This window comes from Streptopelia decaocto, assembly GCF_964273445.1.
Source record: "Streptopelia decaocto genome assembly, chromosome: 2".
NCBI lineage: Eukaryota > Metazoa > Chordata > Aves > Columbiformes > Columbidae > Streptopelia > Streptopelia decaocto.
Window position 1 is genome coordinate 45,345,195 of NC_138655.1, and position 22,077 is coordinate 45,367,271.

General features: G+C 35.6%; 1 protein-coding gene across 2 annotated transcripts in view; it reads right to left on the reverse strand.

Moving 5' to 3' along the window:
• Positions 1 to 22,077, reverse strand: part of ASXL3 (ASXL transcriptional regulator 3) — a 131,316-nt gene that overhangs the window by 61,342 nt on the left and 47,897 nt on the right. The window contains exons 3-5 of one of the 2 annotated variants that reach the window (XM_082046806.1): positions 13,916 to 14,024; positions 12,453 to 12,561; positions 2,891 to 3,015 (exon numbers count right to left, since the gene is read on the reverse strand). In XM_082046806.1, the coding sequence (XP_081902932.1) occupies positions 2,891 to 3,015; positions 12,453 to 12,561; positions 13,916 to 14,024 (343 nt within the window). Of the gene's footprint in view, positions 1 to 2,890; positions 3,016 to 12,449; positions 12,562 to 13,915; positions 14,025 to 22,077 lie in introns of those variants that run through there. The other variant, XM_082046807.1, reaches the window with a different exon arrangement.

The window sequence follows — 22,077 nt, forward strand, 5'->3', positions numbered from 1 at the left end:
CATAGGTCTGCATGCCAAAACTCTCGAGTGCGAAAATGAGGTAAATCAGTATGGAACTGATCAGTACTGATAGGAAACCAGCATGTGACAGCATGCCATAAACCTGCTTTTCAAAGGTACTGGATCAGGAACAGCTGGGCACACATACCCAAGCACTTCCAACGGCAAAACAGAAATCTGTAAAATCTGCCATCAGAAAGCCAAGTGTAAAAGGCAGACCTACACCACAGACTCTTTTGTCTAAACCCTCATGAATGGGAACTCTTTTGTTGGGTATTACATTTAGATACGATACAAGAGCAAAACCGAAACTCTCTCAAAACCAAAAAAGAAGCATTGAAACACACCCAAATGTAAAACACTCAAAAACCTTTCTCCCAACACGCTATGGAAGGTGGTGAAGCTGGAAAGTCTCCAGAACGAAATGGCAGCCCGCCCTTTGAAAGGTGAGTAGATAAGGTCTGAACTGTGACACAGACCTTGTGAGAGTCCATTGACAACTTCAGACCTCCCTAGCCCCTGTAAAGTACCCTAGATCTACTGCTGCCTGAGGGAAGTCAAGACCAAGAGCCAGGACTCAGATAATGCCCTTTTCTCCAAGCTCCAAGCATAGCTCTAGAAATGCAGTGTTGTGACTAATTTGATTCCTGAGAACATCCTAAAATGCAGGCTGTTACAAGGAAATGGGAGATTGCTATTTGCAGGAATAAACCTCTAGATTTCATTAAAAATAAAATCATATGTAAATTCAGCATATAACACTTTAAAGATAATTACATAGGACTGAGTAGTTAATAAGTAGATAAACAGTGGGGAAAATCTCATTCTAGCTCAGATCATCAAGCAGTACTGCACATGATCAACTTGCCTCTTACTTTAATTTTAATGGATTACGAAACAAACACACACAGGATCAAGTTAATGTGAAGAGTCCACTATTTTTAAATAAGTTGAGTAGGAAACTGTTTGAAAGACTATCTTGTAGGTTTTCATTCTCTGAAGAATGTTTAGTAATAGAAAAAAAGCAACAGCTAGGGAAGACGCCATTACAACACATATACAGTATATATATATGTTTATACAGTATAAGCACTTGCTGAGAGCATGATGATGACTCATCTTCTGTTACTTCAGCATGGAACTAGTAAGCTAGTATCAGCTAGAGGAGCGTTGCACACAACTGTCTAAAGTTCGTTGTGTATTCAAAGGTAACACAGGTTCTTCTTCGTACAAATTTTAGGTATTATGTATCCATAAAAACAACAGAAAGTTTGGAAAGTGAAAGAATAAATTTCCAACAGCGATTTTATAAATAAAATCACTGTTAAAGTTTATTCACCTCTGCTACAATATCAAATTAAATCACAACTGCAAAGTGCATATGACAGTAGCCAACACCTGAAACTTCAAAGAAAGCAAAAATCCTCTACTATTCCACAATAAAAATGTCCATTTCTCTCATACTGTACACAGAGAAAACATTTTACTGATAGCTGTAATAATACTCTCATAGTCAGAAGTTCAGGATCTAATTACCATCAACTTAATTAAAACTGATTTCTTTTTATTGATTACTTAATTTTCTGATGTTCTTCTAATCCTATTGCCTTAGGGAATGTTTTCAAAGATTCCCATCAATGTTATGACTTTTTATATTAATTAAGCTATTCTGATTACTTTGCCCTTTTAAAAATTACTCTCAATGCTATACACCTGCTAAGTGACAAATGGTAGAGTTTAAAATTGTTTATTGTTTAAAATACAAGTCCTAATATTTGTGGCTTTGCCCTCTTTTTCCATTCCTTTCCCTTTGCCCACTCCCCCCACCCCTAAGAAAGTTCACATATTGCAAAAGAAGAGTTTACAAAAAGCGTCTTTTTCCCAACTATCCACACAGTTAGTGAGCTGCTTTGTGCCCACTGCTCAAGTTTCCTGACCGAACAGATATGAGACCCCAATCTAACAATCCTTTCCAGTCCTCAAAGCCTGCAAGAACAAGATACCCTTATGTGAATGATAATCCTATTAATTTTAGTGGATTTAAACTGCATGAAAAACTAAGAACAAATACTTAAGTGTTTGAGAAGGAGATGTGAACAGGCTTTGCTTAACTTAAGCCTAAATCAACAACGCTGCAATAAACTACTCCATGAAATACTAGACCCCTGTTAACTGTAACTAAGAGAGCAGTAACAATAAAAAACCAAACCAACAACATCATCTCATTATGCTAACACTTTAAAAAAGTTGTATTTCATTTTTATAGTCTTCACAAGACTAAAACACTTCTTACATCCTCAAAATTGAGAGGAGATAGTAACAGTTCTTTTGGAATTATGATTTTTTAGTTTTTCTTTTTCAATTGCCCGTCTGTAAGCTGAACTAATTTGGCACTGTTGAAAAATAATTTTCACAATGTTATGCTTTCTGTTAATACCTGACTTTCCATACTCAGTTACTGTTGCTAAGCTTTAATACTTATCATGCAACCTTAATCATCCAAAGTTATTCAAAAACCAAAAACTACTCTACTTTTATACACTGTGCTGTCAAATACAGTATAAAAGAAAATCACTTAACAAACTACAAATAAAATATGAACAGCAAGTATACCCAGATTCTTACCTATCTGTAGAACTTCTTTCAAAACCTTTTTTTAATTTTAAGCCTCACAGAAATTTCCCAACACAAATGCTTGCACAGGAAAAGCAGGGATGTGATAATATAAACAATTCTGCTTACTTGAAAAGCACTTAAGAAACCATCAGATACTACTAAACAAAGCACTAAAAATCCTCTAGAAGTGCCTTGAAATTCTGCTGAGATCTTATTTGTATAAGACAGACATGCTAAAGGAAAGCCAACTGATTATCAGTCAATATGACCTTACCTGCTTAAGTGCTTTCTTTGTGTGCTGCTGGAAGGAAGATACTAGCTTGCTTTGCACCGGTGCATTAGTAAGGCTTGAATCACGATTGGAAGACATTTCTTCAGATGTCTGTTTTGGGCAAACTTCTAAAGGGAGAAAAAAAATAAATATCAGAATACCATTATGGGGATTATCTTCCCTGTATCTTGGAAAAAGAAAAAAAAAAAAAAAGGAAAAAAAAGCAGGTGCCTGGAAAAAAAAAGAAAGTTCAACTAATCTTGAGGTCCAGATGTCCTGAAAATCTGCCCATATTCTAAATAAATGCATTGCTTCAAAAATATTTGTACCTCATCGTACCCTTTCTATGCAGTTTTGGAGGCCTTGTATATTTTGCCTTCCAGGTCCTGAAAGGTAACTGAAATAGTTTAACTATGGTTTTCACAGAGAAGCTAGACAAAAATTATCTTCCTCACCAAGACATTTCTAATGGATTATTATGTGGCTAAATGTGTATTTATACGAAAGGCAGTGATGACCCTGTGTCCCAGAAATATTTATAAATGTGTAACTTCATGCCAGATTGTAAAGGCTTCTTAGGAGCCAGACTCTTCTATTTTATAAGTACTTCTTGGTAAAGCAAAGCGCCCACTTTCCTGTTTAACAGGTAGACTGGAATATCCTGCAAAGAGGAGTGCTGTTCTCTCAGGTGCTATGCACTGTTGCTTGTCATTCTAAATAATACATGTTTTAATGAACAAATACAACAGTACTTGCATTAAACAGCCTCTTGAACAGATGTTGTGTGAGACACAGAGAAAGTCCCCTGGTTAAAAAGAAAAGGAAATATGATTTTTTTTTTTTAACAGTTTTATTAAACAGAAAAGAAAGCTGTAAAAATAGCTTGACTAAAGGGGCTGTAAAAAACTTTCCACTCTTGATGTCATGCACTACTATTACTTTCACTAGTGTTGTAAGACAGCCCAGGTAAAACAGCATTAGCATGGATCCAGAAATTAAGCAGTTTTTTTCAGTTCTCCTCTGTTGACTCAATTCTAGTCAGTTTGCGTGTTGCCACATCTTCTCTATAGTGTTCTGCAGCTGTATATGGTTTTCCAAGGTTTGCCATACTTCCCATACCTACCAGAACAGTTTGAAGACAGTCAAAGCAGCTTCAGACACGTGCCAGAAACAATTTTAGACCAATATTTCTGTTTGTCTATGGTTTTCTCCTCCCATCCTTCAGTGGGATGAGCAGACATCTGAAATAGCATTCTAACTCCCTCGCCTTTAGCAATGTTTCGTAGAAGAGATATTGTAATTATTTTTTCTTTGTGTTATTAAGAAAAAAGATAGAGACAATTTAGCTATGAAGATTTAATGGCAACCATAAAACACGTGACATTAAGCATTTGTTTTCACACTGAAAGAAAAAATAATTAATACCTCACAAACAAGATTTTGCACTCTGTTTTATGGCATTGCCACTATGTCAGGATAATTTTCATATTAATTAGATTAAAAATTTTCATTAGCAGATAAGACAAATCTTATTTTGTCGCAAGATTTATAATTGATATTTGTCACATTTTTGCCTTATAATTGAAGGATTTGTCAAAATACACAAAGTTGCAACACAAAACAGGTTCTGAGTTTAGACCATCTCTTGGCTTGGATCAATCTTTTCCACATGATGAGCAAAGCTTACTATCAAAAAAGACAACTTAAAGCAGCAGCAAAGTGTCAGCAGAAAACAAACAATAGCTGGTTTATATAATCTAAATCACTGCAATAGCCAAGCTCCTGAGAGAAAAAACATGTACACCAAAATAAAAACCTGACACTTTGAATTACCCAGCTTTTGTCTTTTCTTTCAAATATAATCTTTTTACCGTTTTCTAGCAAAGTCTGAGAGTCAAAGAACTGAAGAAAAAAAAAACAGAAAAAGTGTGAGCGCACAAACCCCAGAGCTAGAAAGAGAACAGAGCAGACTTAGAAATGCCTAATGAATGGAAACTCTTATGTACTTAAATATCCCTCCTAAGAGAGGATACAACATGACCTGTCTTGAAAAATCTATTCCTGTTCTCTGGAATGACTGCAACTCCTATTACCTTCTTGTTCAAATGGGAAATTCTGATTTTTATGACTCTGTTCTAGGAAATTATCCCGGAGTCTTCCCTATTTATTTTGGTGATAAAGTTCATCCTGGAGAGGTTTGGCAACACTAACTGCTGATGCTCAACAATACAACTGTTATTGTCAAAGTCATGATACAGCACAGGAATAAAAATAAGCAAAGCTCTATATTAATTTTGCGCTTTCATTGATTTTTCTTCTAACAATAAGCCCTGAAATTGTGACAGGATCTGTTAGATGCCATTTTTCTTATTTCTATTGTTACTTTGATTTTACATTAAAATAATATTAATGTATTGGTTTCTTTTGCTTCTGATTCTTTAAAGTTTTAACAACAAAGTTAAAACAAGGAAAAGGGATCGTTCTACTGAGTGAGTGGAGCTGAAACCCACTGAGACAATAAATAGCTTTCCATCGCTGTAATCTTTTCTGCAGACATAGAAGATATACTTCACTCCAGGCCGATTCAGTTTAGTGCAACCCCAAACGAGTTCTTTCAGGGTTCTGAAAACCAAACTTTTTCCTGTCGTCTACGAGATTAAAGAAACAGGTATGTAAGGCTGAAATCCACTGCTTAAAAATTTAAAATAACATGACGAGTAGTGAAAGTCAACTTTGTTTATTAACAACTATTAATATGTCCTTTCAAAAACACTTTGTAATTACAAAGATTTTCCTGCATATATCTAGTAGCTTAAAATAGTAAGAAGCTACTTTAAATATTGTTTTCCATGTTTTAATTACATTTCCACTTCCATTTCAAACCATCTTGACACAAATCATAATAATAAACCTAACCATCTAGTAAATAAGAGACAGCATTGCCTGTTTTCCAAAAGTAGAAGATAAAAATAAAAATCTAAATACATTACATTAATTTATACAATTGCTTAATAACTTATACAGTCTATTCACTTTACTAGCAAAAAATAATACGAAAATTTATATACAGGTTTTATTTAGAGGATAATTGAGATATTGTTTGCAAAACAACATGAATTGGCTATTCTATTGGAAAAGAAATACAAATATGGCACAATGAGTAAATTTATTCTTTAAAACACATTCTGCTACTTAGTGATTTAAATCAATCTGTGCCAAAATCTCACTATACTACAATGTCTGTGACCACAGAAAATTGTGTTTATTTATGTGTTCACTAACACAGATAAAGTCTAACTGCTTTTCTCTGAATGAGTCAAAGTCAAAAAAGAGAAAAATATGACAGAAAAATATGTGTTTGAAGTGAACACTGACAATCCTCATAAAAAAAAACAATGCCTTAAGAACAGAGCAGGCAGTTATGCTACAGAAATCAAAGAACAGAGTAAAAGAAAACCAAATTCAGTAAGAGCCAGTGGTCTTTGTACATATGTACAACTTCGGAAAGTTGCATCTAGTCTTGTTCATAAGCACTGAGGATGCATTAATATTATTGGAACCATATTTTCTTCAAAAGATTTCTCAGAAAAGAATGCTAAAAACACACTGGATGCTAGGGAGGTTAAAAAAAAAAAAAAAGAACCCTGAAAGAATGCAACAGATGAAGGAAAAATATTTGGGTAGCAAATAAAGAGCCTTCACCATTACTGCTACAGTGGAAAAAGAGAACAAGACCAGATTTAAGCCTACAGGAGGCATTTCCATTTAGTGGAGAATAATTAGGCTCCATTCTTTAAACTGGCTTCTTCAAGGCCCAGGACTGAGTGAAGGAATAAAGCAAAAAGCAGCTACTAAGACATAAACTGTTAGGTTATGAGCTGGAAGAGCAGCTGGGTTTCTGAAGATAAGACCTCCTCAGTGAGTGCTCAGAGAGTGTTAGCATGAATGATAGAATTAGAATTACTTAGCAAAAAGAGCATGTTAAAAACATTTCTGACAACCTCCATTTAAAATAACTTCCTCTCTTCCATTTTGTCAGGCTATCATTTATAAAAATCAGCAACGCTATGTCTTTACTTTCTAATTTTATAGGCTATGTTTGTAATTTTTTATTACCTTTTACCTTCCCTGACCAAGAAATATGATACTTTTTAATAAGATATTAGAAGACATGTTTCTTCAAAGAAAAAAAATGTAGAAATACAAATTAAAATCATTCTGTCTCACTGCCACTCGAAGTTATTTGGAATAATTATAAACAGACTTATGTAACTAGATGGACAGAAAAGTTCCTGGAGTGCTTTAAGGGGCTTATTTTCCCCAAATTAATAGCACAATTAATTCCAATTTCAGACAGACCATACTAATTTAAAATCAAACCAGAAAAATCAACAGCACTTTACTTCCTTCTCAGTTACGGAAACCACAGCAGATGAGAAAGATTGTTTACCAATGGCCACATTACAAAACACAAATTAATATTGCTACCATATGCTAAAGAATTAAGTCTACCTCAAGCACAAAATGTACACACACACTCTGGAGATACTGGATACACACCCTGGAGAACTCCCTTAGGAAAACATACACAAAATCTCTCTCTAAAATATCCATAAAATTCAATGTTTTCTTTGGGTGACACTTGTACTTACATAAATGGTCAGGCTTTGCTGACACAGATGTATCAAGTAATTCACCTCCATCACCCTTTGATCTCTAGAGCCCAGCTCACAAAATCTGAACACTCAGAAGTTGACTGGTGCCATCAGCTCTTGAATATGAAAACCAGTTTGGGAGTTAGTTAATTGTACAAGTTCGCCTTTTTAAGCAAAAACAGATGCATACATCAAGGACATTACTGTGACTGTAATAACCTTTTGGAAAAGCAATAGGAGCACCATGGAAGAATAAGTAATATTAAATAGCATTTTTTGGAAAAAGACATCAAATACCACATCAGCTTAGTAGCTTGCACGGCATCACATTATATTCTCAGCAAACTTTTGAGTCCAAACATTTCAGAAAGTTTTGAAAACTGTTAATCCATATTCCGAAGGAAGTCAACATTTTCCACTACAAATATACAGCCTATCATCACTAAGCCACTGATTTCTTAGGCCTCGTTAACTCTATTGTACAGCAAAACAAGCAGATGAGAAAGATCACTCCCTCAAGCTCCACAGTATCTTCTCTAGTTCTTATGAGTCCGCTCCAGTGGCAATGAAACAAACAGAAGTTAAACTTGATCCTGGGTACAGTATTTTTATTTTATAGCTACTGGCAGTGAGATTAAGAAAAACCAAAAGGTGAAACACTGTCTCCTTCTGATGCATCATCCAAAACTCTGTATGTTTGAGCTGCTATTTTGTTACTGCCCTTCTGCATTCAGAAGAGCCCATCCCACATCCAGATGTTGCCATGTGCAACAAATGTAATCAGCAGAATCATCCAATATTATTCCCAAGAGCCGAGATGCTAAGGATAACAGGTTTCCCTGAACTGGAAGAAATTCCATGCCTGGAAAGGAACTGAACATCTAAATGTGGAGTCAGGTTTCAAACAAAGATGAACATTCATTCTTCACTACAGGAGTTATCCTAGTGGCTTCCTAGTCCCAAAAGCTCAAGTGTTCAAGAGCAAAGTAGCTACAGAGACAAAATTTCAGGCTTCAGCATGAATCTGATCCTCTATCATCCATCATTTTGTCTACTATCTCTAAGAAAACTGCTTAAGAAATTAATTCTGCCATTTCATGTTTGTAACTTGCAGTTTTAGGAAGTGCTGAAAACCAAAGTGTCTCAAGAGGAGACATATGTTGTTCATATTTGGGCAAACATCAGAACCTATGTTTGGGTTGGGATTGGGGAAGGAAGTCACGCTACTGTAGGAATTGCCAACTCCTCCACAGTTACATCATTGTGCATTCCACTGGCTTGTGTGAAGACAATTTTTAATCAGCTCCGCTCTGTGGCTGATGGATTAGCCCTGGCTTCAGAAACCCCAGCGACGAATGGTTTTTGAGAACAGAACAACCTATTGATGGGCAAAGGGATATTATAGTCACCATTTTCCCAGGCAACAGTAACTGAGATTTTAATTCTTTTACCAACTGCACCTTTACAAGCTACCCTGTATTTGAGAGAAATGGAATTTATAAAAATATATGAAGCTGCTAGAGAACTTCTGTATAAATCCCATTCCAAACAAAATCAACTGTAGCATGAAAAGTTTCTTTAACATATGCCTTTGGAGAAGGTGGGGAAAGAAATACAAATCCTGAGGTGTGGCCATTCCAGTTGTCAGTTTGGCAATACTGATGTGGAGTAACAGCTTTCACTAAGTCATGTGTTTATAACTGTGAGGAATGTTTATATTATTATGCTAATAAAACTGTTCAGTAGCCTGCATTTATACTGGGAAAAATGTGCCTGCTGGGGAATAATGTGTTTCTTCTCTGAGTGTCAGCTGGTACTTTTTAATCCAAAAGCTGGAGACTATAATCTAAAAGCCCACAAACAGACTGAGGCTGTTGCTTAGGGTTCCACCCTCTGCTTCTACCTAACTTTAAAGCAGCACTTTTTAAACTTTTGCTCAATGGTTACTGATCACTCTGTCAGAACTGAGGCTTCTGGACTCTACCACATTTGAAACGAGAGCAAATAAAAATGCTATCGCTTAAGAATACAAAGTGCAAACAATGTCCATTCTTATAGAGATAACACACATACTAAGGCTGAAAGGAGACATTATATCTATTGACTTTTTCTAAAAAACAGGTCAGACAATTTCATCAAGTGTTTTTTGGATTCAATTGAATGTTATGCCACAGAACAGTCTCCTGGAAAGAAAAAAAATACCAGCTTTAGTGTGAAAAGTTTAATTGAAAGACATGTTGTTAGATTTGATCTGTTAGATGAATTATTTTCTATAGAAATACCTTTTCTCAAATGTTTACAAATCAATCAAGTCACCACCTCATCTCTGATAAACTAACTTGACTGTCCCTATTAAATTTCACAAAGCAAAGGAGGTATTTGTTCATTCAGAAGTTCTTAAATCTTTTCCTATTTTTCTTAATTCTTTCTTACAGCTATGACAAATGCAATACCCTAGTAATCATTTAACTAGTGCTATACCCAAAGGAAATACTGTGCCTATATTCTTTAATCAGTACTACCAGAATTACAGTCCAAGAACTACATTGAACTAATTAGCAAAAGCATCTCATTCATGTTCAATTCATTTTCTATTGTGATCTTAAAATGCTTTACAGATTTACTGATTTATTGAATATATGTTTCCACTGCACAAATGTGACCATTTTCCTTCACTTTAAAGTCTAAAAAAATTCATGCTGTTCAACTGTAATCATTTGCAAGGTAATCAAGAGAGGTCTCAATATTATTATTTATTATCAATAAATTCAAGCAGGAAGGATTTTATATTTTTCAAAAAGTATTGACAAAGATATTCAACGAAGAGTAGTCAAATCACATCCTCAAGAAAATAGCAACAATTCCTACTGTGGATGGTGATTCCCACACATTTGCAGATCTAGTAATTTGTAATTTTCAGTCCATTTAAAACTGGCTGCATTTCTCAGGCATAGTGCTGTTATTAAGCCAAGCATTCTACACTGTGAATGAAATCACTCATAGAATTCTACAGATATATCAACAGATACCTTTAACAACAAAAGTTTCAATCTCAAGAAAAGCTATTATCAAATATGTTTGATAAAAGTATGTTTTGTATCAGCTGACTGATACAAGATAGGCTGTCTCCAATGCATTATTGATCACATCCCTCATCGGCCTTTTTATATGTAATATAGAATTGCTATTGCCGTCCCATTTACTCTTTTTAAATATATCCAGTGTGTGACATTAAAAAAAAATTAAAATGTCTTGCTTTCAAAAAGTTAAATATATTGCAGTTTTCCAAGAAATTTCTTGAAGATGAAATATGATGGAAAGTTCTTTGCTCTAAAAACAAGCTAGGTGTAATTTACTGCTCTACTCCGAATATCTAAAACATGTTTAATTTTAGCAGCTGCTCTTTTATGTCAACATAAATGCTAGAATTATTTTTATTACTGTAAACTGTGAAAATAGCATACAGCCTCCACCCAGTGAAAACCCAGCAATTTTCTACTTCTGGCATTTTGGTATCCTTATTTACGCCCCACCACTCCTAAATAATTGCCAGGTTTTTGTCATTATTTTTGTTTGTTTGTAACAAGTAACATCAACTTCTGCTTTCTGATCTGTAACTGTATTTACACTGCTCTTCACTGCTGTATTCTTCCTCCGCTTAGGAAACTGTACTTCAGCTAATTGCCTCAGTATCAGACAGAAACTGTTGAAGAACCACAAATATATATTAATATGTTCACTTATGCATGCAGTATATACTATATAAGCATAAAACCACTGCACAAGCAGAGTCTGTTAACTTATAGACATATCAAAGAAAATGAAGAAGCAGAGCCATTTAATAATTCTTGACTTTTGTTTTTCCACTGAGTTTCAAAACTTCACCACTAAATCCACAACAACCTGTCTTAGGTAGTTCTGTTACTCCTATCACTGAGCATGTTGTGATTTTTCAATTGAGCGTTACTGAAATAGCAGTATCTGTCCTTTCCAGGCACAGCATGGACACTCAGTAAGTTGTTCGAGATCAAAAAGGAAGTCTGTGGCAGAACAGCAACATGAGTTGAGCCTTTACATGTCCCAGCTGTAAACAGGACACCTTCTCACTGTATACAAAGTGAGCCAAACCAGTACGCTGCAGTCCAGCAGTGGGACATGTTGTGAAGGGGCAGCAAGTTTCTTTCAGAGGTCCCGGGAAGCTTGAGTTTTGTATAAATCATTCACTTTATAAGCATTATGTGAGTGTAGTTTTAATAATATTAATTTCTATTACTTGCAATTAATTTTAGGTCACCAAGGAACTGTGGTTTTTTTATGAGCAATTATTATATTTCAAGAAGAAAAAATATTTCTAAGGTTGCCATTTTCAAGTTCTTGCAATGTTTCAGTTTGTCATTGTCTCAGAGATAAAAAAAACCCAAAACACAGGATTTGATACTTCGACATGTCTTTATGTCAACATGGCACTCAGGAGGATCTCTTCCTGAAACAAAAAACCCACAAACCTTTGTCCTGTGCTCAGAACTCTACTGAGGGACCAACCCCACATGCCTGCACTGAAATCAGTGAGATGTCTATCCGACAACCACAAGTCTGAAGCCCAGTAAGGCAAATTACTGTTTAGCTGTGGGGCCTAGAACAAAAAAATTGTAACCCAAAAAATTACCTACTCAGAACAAACCCAACAGCACTACTCATTGTCTTTTACAAATATAACTCAAATAAAAGAACTTGGCATTCCTGACTTCTATTTAAGGCCAAAACAGAGAGGAAGTCACCCCAAAATAGTTCCACTGAGTACAAAACATTATTTACACTGTTAAGAAATCACACCATGTAAATCTTAAGTAAATAATACTTTTCTTTTCCCAAAACATGCCCTCCAATATTGACATTAAAACACCTACCACCATTTTCTTCTCCATTATTATTGTTTGTCTCAGCCATTTCAGTGCCATCTAACTCAGATTCACATCCTAAATCCAATGTTCCATCAGTAGGGCATGTTGATTCTTCTTTCTACATTAAAAAAAAAGAAAAAAGAAAACTCAAATTAACAAGAAAGAATCAATCATGATTCTGCTGCATCTCCGAAAATAAATTACTGCCATGTACTCTCACGCTTACATTTCAAAAACCAGAAAAAAATGAAATGCGCTTGTGAGTTACTTCAGAGAAAGACATAAAAACAGACCTCCATGAAACAACTAGCAAATCAAAAACAAAAAAGCTTTTCCATCAAGTCATAACATACTCTTTTTTCAAAAATGTCAAATAAAATATCAGATCTTCCTCTCTTCTTTTTTTTTTTCTTTTTTTTTTAACAGAAACAGACTTCTTTGGCTGTTAAAAATCCTAGTTTTGCAGTTGAGTGTCCACAACGCTGCAGCAAAACACAAATCCTTTAATGTTTCTTTTCTGCCTTTGCCTGTTTCCTGAATTTAAACAGCTGAAGCAACCTGGAGCTCACAAGCAAGGGAGTGATTGTGAATACCTGGATTTATGCCAAGAATATCTCCCGATTTAAAGAAAAACAACAGCATTTGTTTTAGTAAATTAGGAAATGAAGCTTCTGGAAACTATTAATTCAATCTCACATACAGAATATTTAGTTACCAGGAGCAGACAAATTTATATAGCTTTATATTTTTTAAACCCTTACATCAAATAAATCTGTCGTAAATTACAAAAGATGCTTCCCACCGGCCCAAAATTTTAATTGACTACATTTAGACTGCCAAACATATAATCTCAGTTTCTTGTTTCTCACCTCTGCCTCACATTCCTCTACTCCTATTGTGATGCCCCTTTAAGTCTGACCATGTACAGCAAGAAAAAATTTCCACCCAAAGAAATCATCATATACATACCAAAAAAGAAAAACAAAGAGGAAAAGAAATAGAAATAGCATAAAGGTAAAATTCTATCACTGTAATTATATTCCTTCTCAAAAGCAATGCTGCAACCTACAAATTAAAAGCTGATTTATATTAGACTAGCAAATAATTTTTCACTATAAAAAAATCAAACATTAACACAATTACTTAATAAGAAAGTCAGTGATCCTCTTGATCTCACTGGTCATAAAAAAGGGCTTTTCTGTGAACAACTCTGAAAGAGCAGCATTTTAGCTAAGCTACTTTTTTTTTATACCTTATGCCAAATTCAAGAACATGTATTGCTTTCTAGGATAAAACATTCAACGTTTACTTTCATTATAAATCCTTTTAAAAGACATCTGAAAGCAGTTAGAAGGACTATCAGATCATTTCCTCTCCAAAGAATCTAATCTGTTTACCTTTGTATCTATTGAGACATTCAAAAAATGGATTAATAGCGCTACGTACTTTCCATATACAAAATTTAAACTTACTTTGAGAGCATAGAGTCCTGACTTCCCAGGGATTTTGAAGAATGTTCCATCACCTACACGAGTGTTAGTATGAAGCATTGCATTCAGGCAAGCTAATGGAGAGGTTCCACTGAAAAATAAAATTGTGCAGTGCAAGATTGAGTGTCTCTTGTAAAACTATTCCCTCGGTCTTTTTTTTAAAAAAACCCTCATGCTTGCCTTGCCTAGCCTTTTTTTGCCCCTTTTTTTTTTTTTTTTTTTTAATTCTCTCAACCCTGAAAACATCTACATTACAATAACAGGCCAGTTTCAAACTTAATCATATGCATCTGTCCCCTAGGCTCGAGGCAAAAAGTCTGTGAATTATAATTATGCTTTTCTTCATACAGCAACCAGCTCCACATTCTAAGAGCACCAAAGTCCAAATATTTATGTGAAATTACTTTGTAAATAACACCATGAAGCCACATTTTTAAAATGTTACAGACAATGTGGCTGCTGCACATGAATGATCAAAACAGCACCAAGTTCAAGGGCAGCTGCATCCCATAGGATAAAAAGCAACAAAAGAATAGTAAAGAGCCCAGGAAGAACACATTTAAAATGAAAAGTGATATACAGTTAAGCCATCTTCTGGCTTAACACGGGCAGTACGCATTACTATACATAAATACAAGCATCTTTTCTAATTAGAGTTGTTTCAGAGATTAAGAGACTGACCTACTCAAGGTAGTAATTGTAAAACCACTGTGGAATGCATGTTAAGAAACTATTTTAAAAGAAACACAATACATTAAGAAGAGTACACGTACAGGGATGTCTTTGTGTTTTATCCATGTTTGCATCAGAAAAAGAAAGCAAATGTTTCTACCCTAGCTACTCTTACATAATTCTGAAAAGTTCATCTAAGAAATGGTGGGGAAAAAGGTAGTCATACATGGTTTTATTTAATTTAAATTTTGAAATTAAAGGACAAGATTTATAGACGTACTATCACATCTTTGTCCTCATTTACTGACTAATGTACACGGTGTACTCGGGGACTGAATCGGAAACTGTGCTTCTTCCCTGGGGTCCCCAGCCTGCACGCACGCTTATCTTTAGCCACGTAAATATATTCCACTTGGTTAAGTGGAACAATGCCTGTGCATTACATTAAGTGTGTTGCTAAGTATTCCAGGATTAATTATACACTCAACTATAAACCAGGAACAGGGCTTCAAAAGTCCATCAGAAATGACAATTCGTTATTATACAATATTGTAACATAACATGCAATATTTGTTGAAAATTGCATGACTGACATTTTTTTATAGATAAAACTGGGCCGAACTTGTCATCTTTCATACAAAGATGCTTTCAGTTGATTTCCATGGCTCTGTTTCAATAAAATTCATCCTTACTGTACACGTATTAATTTAATGGCAAGATGGTTAGTGTGGTAATTGCTCTTCCAGTAAAAATTAAACTATAAAATGTCCTCAGGACAGGAAGTCCTGTCCAATATAATTTATTTACTAATGGTCACGTAATGTATCACATTGCTACCTCTAAAATAAAAAAGCACAGGTAAAAATGGTGCTTGTTAATACACAAATCAGACATTTAATAGATATCTATTTTATGAGTATTCAAAATATACTCAAGCACTATGAAAATTCTGTGAAGTATTGATTGTTTCTTTTTTTTTAATCCCTGCAAATAAAACTAATTCCACATCTGGTTTTGATATAACACTGTAACAGAATACAAAACTAAATTTGGTAGAACTATAAAAATACTGCTAGCAGTAGCACAGAAAACATAAACTCATTTCATTGACTTTAGCAATTACTTAAAACAGTTTTAGAATAAGCAGGATACTTCTCTTTACACATTTTCCTTATTCTATTAATGTTTGACAAGCAAAGACACAAAGCATTTAATAGAACAGTTCTAGTTGCGTAATTTCTTCCATATGCTAACATACATATTGTGAAGCAAGTTCAACTCTCACAGCCTTGGATCTTTTTAGTGAAACATTATCACAGATAAAGACTTTCTCTGCAAGACAGAAAGAACTTGCTGACTCTGCAGTGGAAGACAAACTCAATATATCAACAAGAAACAAAACTGTGTGTGAATGTATATGTGATTTGTATTCTTCTCCTGTTCTGATGTAAATATTCTGGACTCCACACTTATTTTTAGATATCATTAACGAATTAAAATGATACGAGATGAATGAACCCCAAATAGACGATTTGGCAATACCTCATGACCACTACTGTGCTCACAGCAGATATCTTAATCTTCAAAGTCTTGCCAACTGGCAAGTGGACAATAGAAACAACTCTCTGACTTACAAAGAAAACCATATCAGCTACTGAGCCAAGCAGTACTTTACTGCTATGCTTGTTTTATACAGATATCTGCAATTCCGAAATAATTTGGCATGCAAACAAAGGGCCATATCCACCCTTGTTGAAAATTGGACTTGGGTATGTCTATAATGAGCACAAAACAAACTGCACATAATAAAGTTACAAACAAAATCATAATCTGGACATGGTGGGGTGGATTTATTTTGAGCTAGCAGCTCACACTGAAATTCCATGGTGTCCTTTATCATTGCTATTTTGACCCATGTTAACCAATTATTTCCCTGTTCTTCTGTCAGCAGCGGCATCCTTTAAAACACTATTATTAAAATTCCCCAACATTACCCACAAGGGATGCTGGAAACACTTGCAGTACATGCTATCACAACACATGGGACCATGGTTAGAAGACCCAGCAATCAAAGATCGCATGATGCAGACTGATGTCTGAATCACAGAGCAGTTTCTCAGGGATCCAGACTACTTATCGCATGCTTTCTAAATTCTCCTACAGCCTGAGGACATGTTCATTCTGCTGAGAGCTGCTGGCATGTATTAATACAGCAGCCAAGGACTGCCAAATATGAAGCTGAATATCTCTGAATGTCAAAAATCGCAGTTTGACCTAAGTTCTTGAAACACTCCAAATCAGTTCAACTTTGATTCAGTTAAATCAAATTGGATACAATAATATTTTACTTTATAGCTTGATATCTGTGAATTTTTAGAGCAATAGCATATTTTATACCAACATGCTGCAAGTTTTGTTGCCCTAGTCTACACGTGAGGAATATGTTTACCATTTACAGCCTTCAGATGCAGTACTTTCATACGATTTATCATCTTTTGGGTGAGATTGCTTTAAATCCTTGTGGTCATTCACACATGGGAGTCACCCTCTGTGGCAGTATGTCTTTAAGATTGATAATCTTCTGCTTCTATGTTTATTTTATATGCATATACATATACACACACATAAAAGCACATTTCCAAAAAGATTTTTAAAAAAATGAAAAGTTACTTACTTTCTGTAAAGGTGATATGAAGTCACAACAACCGGCAACACAGGAAAGAGAAAGAATTAACAATTAGTCTTCCAATATAAAAGTTGTTCACACAATTTGATAATTTAAAAGACACCAAGTATTTCAACATTTCATAAATGCTCTTCCTCAGAATCACTATAAGTTGGAAACGATCAACACATCCTTCTAAATAGAATCACAAAATTCCTGTACATTATCAAAGCAAGCTTATCACCCCAACTCCTCCAGTCAACAGTATCTCCATTATTTTGTGATTCTGGGCTCCCTCTACTGGCCATGCAGCCCGTGTTACCTAAATCGAAATGTTGGACTACACAGCATCTACACACAAAGCTCTGCAAAAACAGGTAGGGAAAGTACAGACGTCGGTTCCCTCTCCCCTGCCACTCTCCCCAAAACCTCACAAAAACCTATAAGAACACCAATAAAACCACTATTTTTATATTTTAAACCTCTCAAACACACAGTTTTGGCAGAAAAACCCTGAAAACCTCTAAACTTATACTTCTAATTCCACAACGGTCTTTGCTAGATTGCTTGCCAAGAGAAAGAAAAAAAAAAAAAAAAGTGATATTGGAAAAAAAAGGAAAAGTTTTAAATATGGAAAATAAATTGACTAAAGCCAACCTATCCAGACAACACGGTGTGGCAGACAGTGAAAGTTTCCTGACACTGTGCAGACAAGGCACCTCGGTCCTGCCACCAGCAGCATTTCAGCCGCTCGGCTCCCCCCTGCACAAAGTGCAACCCCCTCCAGAGCTCAGAGGGGTTCCCAGCGTGTTTCTAAGTTGAACAACAACTGCTGTAAGAGGAGCACTGAGCTGTCGTAAACGTGATCGGTATTTATTTGTTTGAAATCATCTGCTCATTTTATACACATCCATAAATAGTCACGAGGGAGCAACAATTGTTACTCACTGCTGGAAACAAAACGAAAAGGCTTCAGAACTAATTTCTAGACCTGATATGAAGTCACACAGAGTAAAATATGCTTATAATGCATGTAAGTTACACCGTTTTGGAGGGTTCGCAGGGTCTCTGGAAAAACAGAGTCTAAAGTCAGAAATACCATGATGAACAGAAGACAGCATTTAAAATCAACGTGAAATCCAATCAAAATAAATGCGAAGTACTATACAAAGGAATGTGAAATCAAATCCAGAAAATGTACATTTTCACAGCAAGTCCAAGGGACTGACACCAGCATGGTGAAATTAATCAGAAGGTAGTGGTGCCAGCAGTTATATGTGTCAAGCAGACTGCTGGCTGAGGTGAATATTCTTTTACCTCCAGTGCTAGTGGACACCTATCAAATTCTTGGCCCATTTGAAGAGAAATAAAGAAAAAAAAAGAACAAAAAAACCCCAAAACTAAAGAATAACAAGAGTGATAATAAGTCAAGAAGATAAGACTTATGAGGGAAGGTTGTAGAAAACATATTTGTGTGGTCCAGAAAACAGAAGAGTAAGAGAAGGCGTAACTGTAATTTTTCAGAAAAATGTAAAAGGCTGTTGGAAGTCAATGAAGACAAATGTTCTTCCTGGCCACTGGAGGAAGAAAAAGAAAGTTCACAGATAGTCTGAAAGTGTGAATGTAGGTGTTGTTTTAATCAACACCAGGGAAGTTTGTAAAATGACCTTCATCAGAAGATCAAACACACACCACTCATGACTTGTACATATTGTGGAACCTGTCCCAGTGTTAGCATTTGTACTGAATGGTCTATTGAGCATGTGTCCAGCACTGTATCTTAGGATTCTTTACCTCTTTAATACATCGAATATTTTTTTGAAGCCTGAGGTTAACCATATACCCTAAGTACACTCTTTCCAAAATATACAGCAGCCAGCAATGCTGGAGAATTGACTGGATGGGCACTGCTTGCTGAAGTGTTTCACAAAGCCATGCGTGCAGTACTGGATGCCCAGTGTGATGAAGCCAAACAAGCAGCTTTCCCACAATCTCCAAGGAGCCGTGTGCCCATGGCCCTACTATCATGTGCCAGCAAAATATCCGAACTTGCCTTACAAGACTGTAACCGTGACCTAGCTTGGGAGTGACACAGGACCACCAGGAACCTAAGGAGCAATACCAAGGCAAGAAGATTGCTGTCCTATAGAGCAAGAAGACAGGCAAACTGCCACTGACAGCTCCAGGGTCGCTCTCCCCCGCCAGCCATGCCTGATGGAGGCGGCAGCGCTGCAGCAGGCGTTAGCACTGGGGCCCAGGCAAGTTCTTCCAGCCCAGGCTCAGGGGGAAGAACCAGGAGAAGTCCAGTGAACAGAAGACTGAAAAAAAAAAACCCCAGATATTTTACTGTATTGAAATGGTAGAGGCACAGGATCCTTCCCTTGGCACAAAGGGAAATAGAGAGCACAGAGGAAATGGCTAAAAACAATGCTGAGGAGTGCAAGATTTCCTGCCAACCGCCCACAAACTTTTCAGCAATAAAAGCTTCACATTGGTCTAAACAAATCAAATCACATGATGATGTCGTCTCCACTGTTTTCCCTGGTTATTCTGTAGGTTCCTATACAGGAAGACATGAAGAGGAATATTTGCTTTCTCATCCAACGTTAAATACAGACTACGTGTCACAGATAACATTTCATTCAGAATCATCTTTCCTTCAACAGACAGCAAAATCATGGACTAAACATGTTAACCCAAACTGAACCAATTTACATTATCAAACAGAAAACTTGATTTCAACAATCAATTTAAATCTTGGTTTTGATTTTTTTCCATTTATTTTCCTATTGCAAGGTTAATTCATTCATTGCTTGAAATGACTAGAATACCTCCATTGGCAAAAAAATAGAGCTGTAATGTAATATTACTCTTTGCTAACAGGGAGACTATAAGTGCATTCAGCAGTTTAGTAACTTACAAAAATTAATCTAAGTCCTATTTTCTGATGTTAAAATAGCAATGACAACTTATTTACCAAATAATTACAAGTATACCTATTTCTGTTAAGTCATTTCTGGAAAGAAACTGGAATTTGATTAAAAAATTGGCTTTTAAATGCTGAATGAAAATACACTAGATGTGTTGGATATAAAAAGAAATAAATGAGACTTTTCAAAGCATTACATATCCAACATAATTTATTAAAAAATAAAAACATCTTTTAGTATGTGGGTAGTAGGTAGCTAGGGAACCATCTACTGTTTTTACATAAAGATTAGTGAAACTGTAGAGCTGGTAGATCTCAGCCTCTCACACAATTTTTTTATTCATAAATTGGAACAAGAAAAAAGCATTTTACTTCTTGAACTTCCAGTCAGCTTCTTAAAAGAGACTACTAATGAGAACAACAGAAAATACTTTTGACACCTACCATTGATGTGACTGTCAAAACTATTTATGTTCTGAAGTCTTAACCACTTAAATAATAAATAATGGTATATAGTCTTAAGCCTTAAACAGTTATTTGCTACCGTTTTATAGGAATTTAAGTGGATACAGGTAGAATACTACTTACACAGTTTGAATAAACTATATGTAAGGTTCATTCCTAACACAAGTTTTCCCAATTGGATCTTTAAAAGTATTTTAAAGGATTAAAATCAATTTCTTAAAAGAAATATCTATTTTTTTAAGTTTATTTTTAATCAATTTTATCCACATTAGCTAAAATTAATGTCAGTTTTGTTCTCATTTGGGTCGCATCCTAAAGAAAATTGCGACATCTCTGGTCCTACTTACGCTTCACACATGGCACCTGACTTCCAGCCTTCAGGTTTCACAAACACGGCCACTATTCTTGAGCAGAGCAAGTCAGCCAGACAGCCCACAGCTATCAGGCAACAAGACAGACTGGTACAGCTGATTTGACTGTAGTCTCACAGACTGCAAACAAATTCCAGAAGATGATAGAGAAGAAGATCCATTATATATACTACTGACATTGCTTCATACTCAAACCTCATAAAAATTTCTTGTTTTTCTAAACCAGATGATGATAGAGGCAAGAATATTATCAGTATGATGGAGAAAACAAGGATAAGTACAGACATGCTAAAACACAACACGTCACAGATACCTTGTGTCTGTCTCAGAAGCTAGCAGAACTTTCCTATCAGCTTTCAGTGAAGTTAACTAAAGTACTGAATCCCAAATATCCAAAGCAGAAGAAAGCAGCAGTGAACTTGAACTCTGCCTTTTGTAGCTTGTGAGGTAGTTACAAGCAGCTGGAATCACAGTTGACTAAAGTGTCTGATATTTTTCTAAGAAACTGAATCTTTTCATTATCCTTCAAATGTGAAATAATCTGCAGCAATACTGGAGAGAAATTCAACAGGGATAGTAAACTATAGCCAAGTATTATAAGAGGGCATTTTTCTCATTCCTTAGCAGGAAATCTCATTTGCAAACTCACCTAGTCTGGTTTCATATTTTGAGTTCACCCAACCTGGAATCAGGGAAGGAGTTGGAAGTTGATCTGCTTTCATAGAACTAACAGGCATCCTCTGTCTCTTATTAAATCACCTCTGCAGCATTAAATAATGCTGTCTCTCCTTGGAGGAGTGGCGAACAGCCACCCAGAGAGACACACCGAGATTATTCAAGGCTTCCATGAAAGGATATACATAACAAACAAATATTGGATATCGTGCCACTACCCTTAAGGTCTATTCCTACCACTTCTAGGATCCCCCTACATGAACCAACCTTCCTCTGGGCTTTTTGTTCATCTACATACAGCCATTATATGCAGTGATTACATGACATTAGACCACACAATAATGCACAAACGTAATAAACCTGTAGC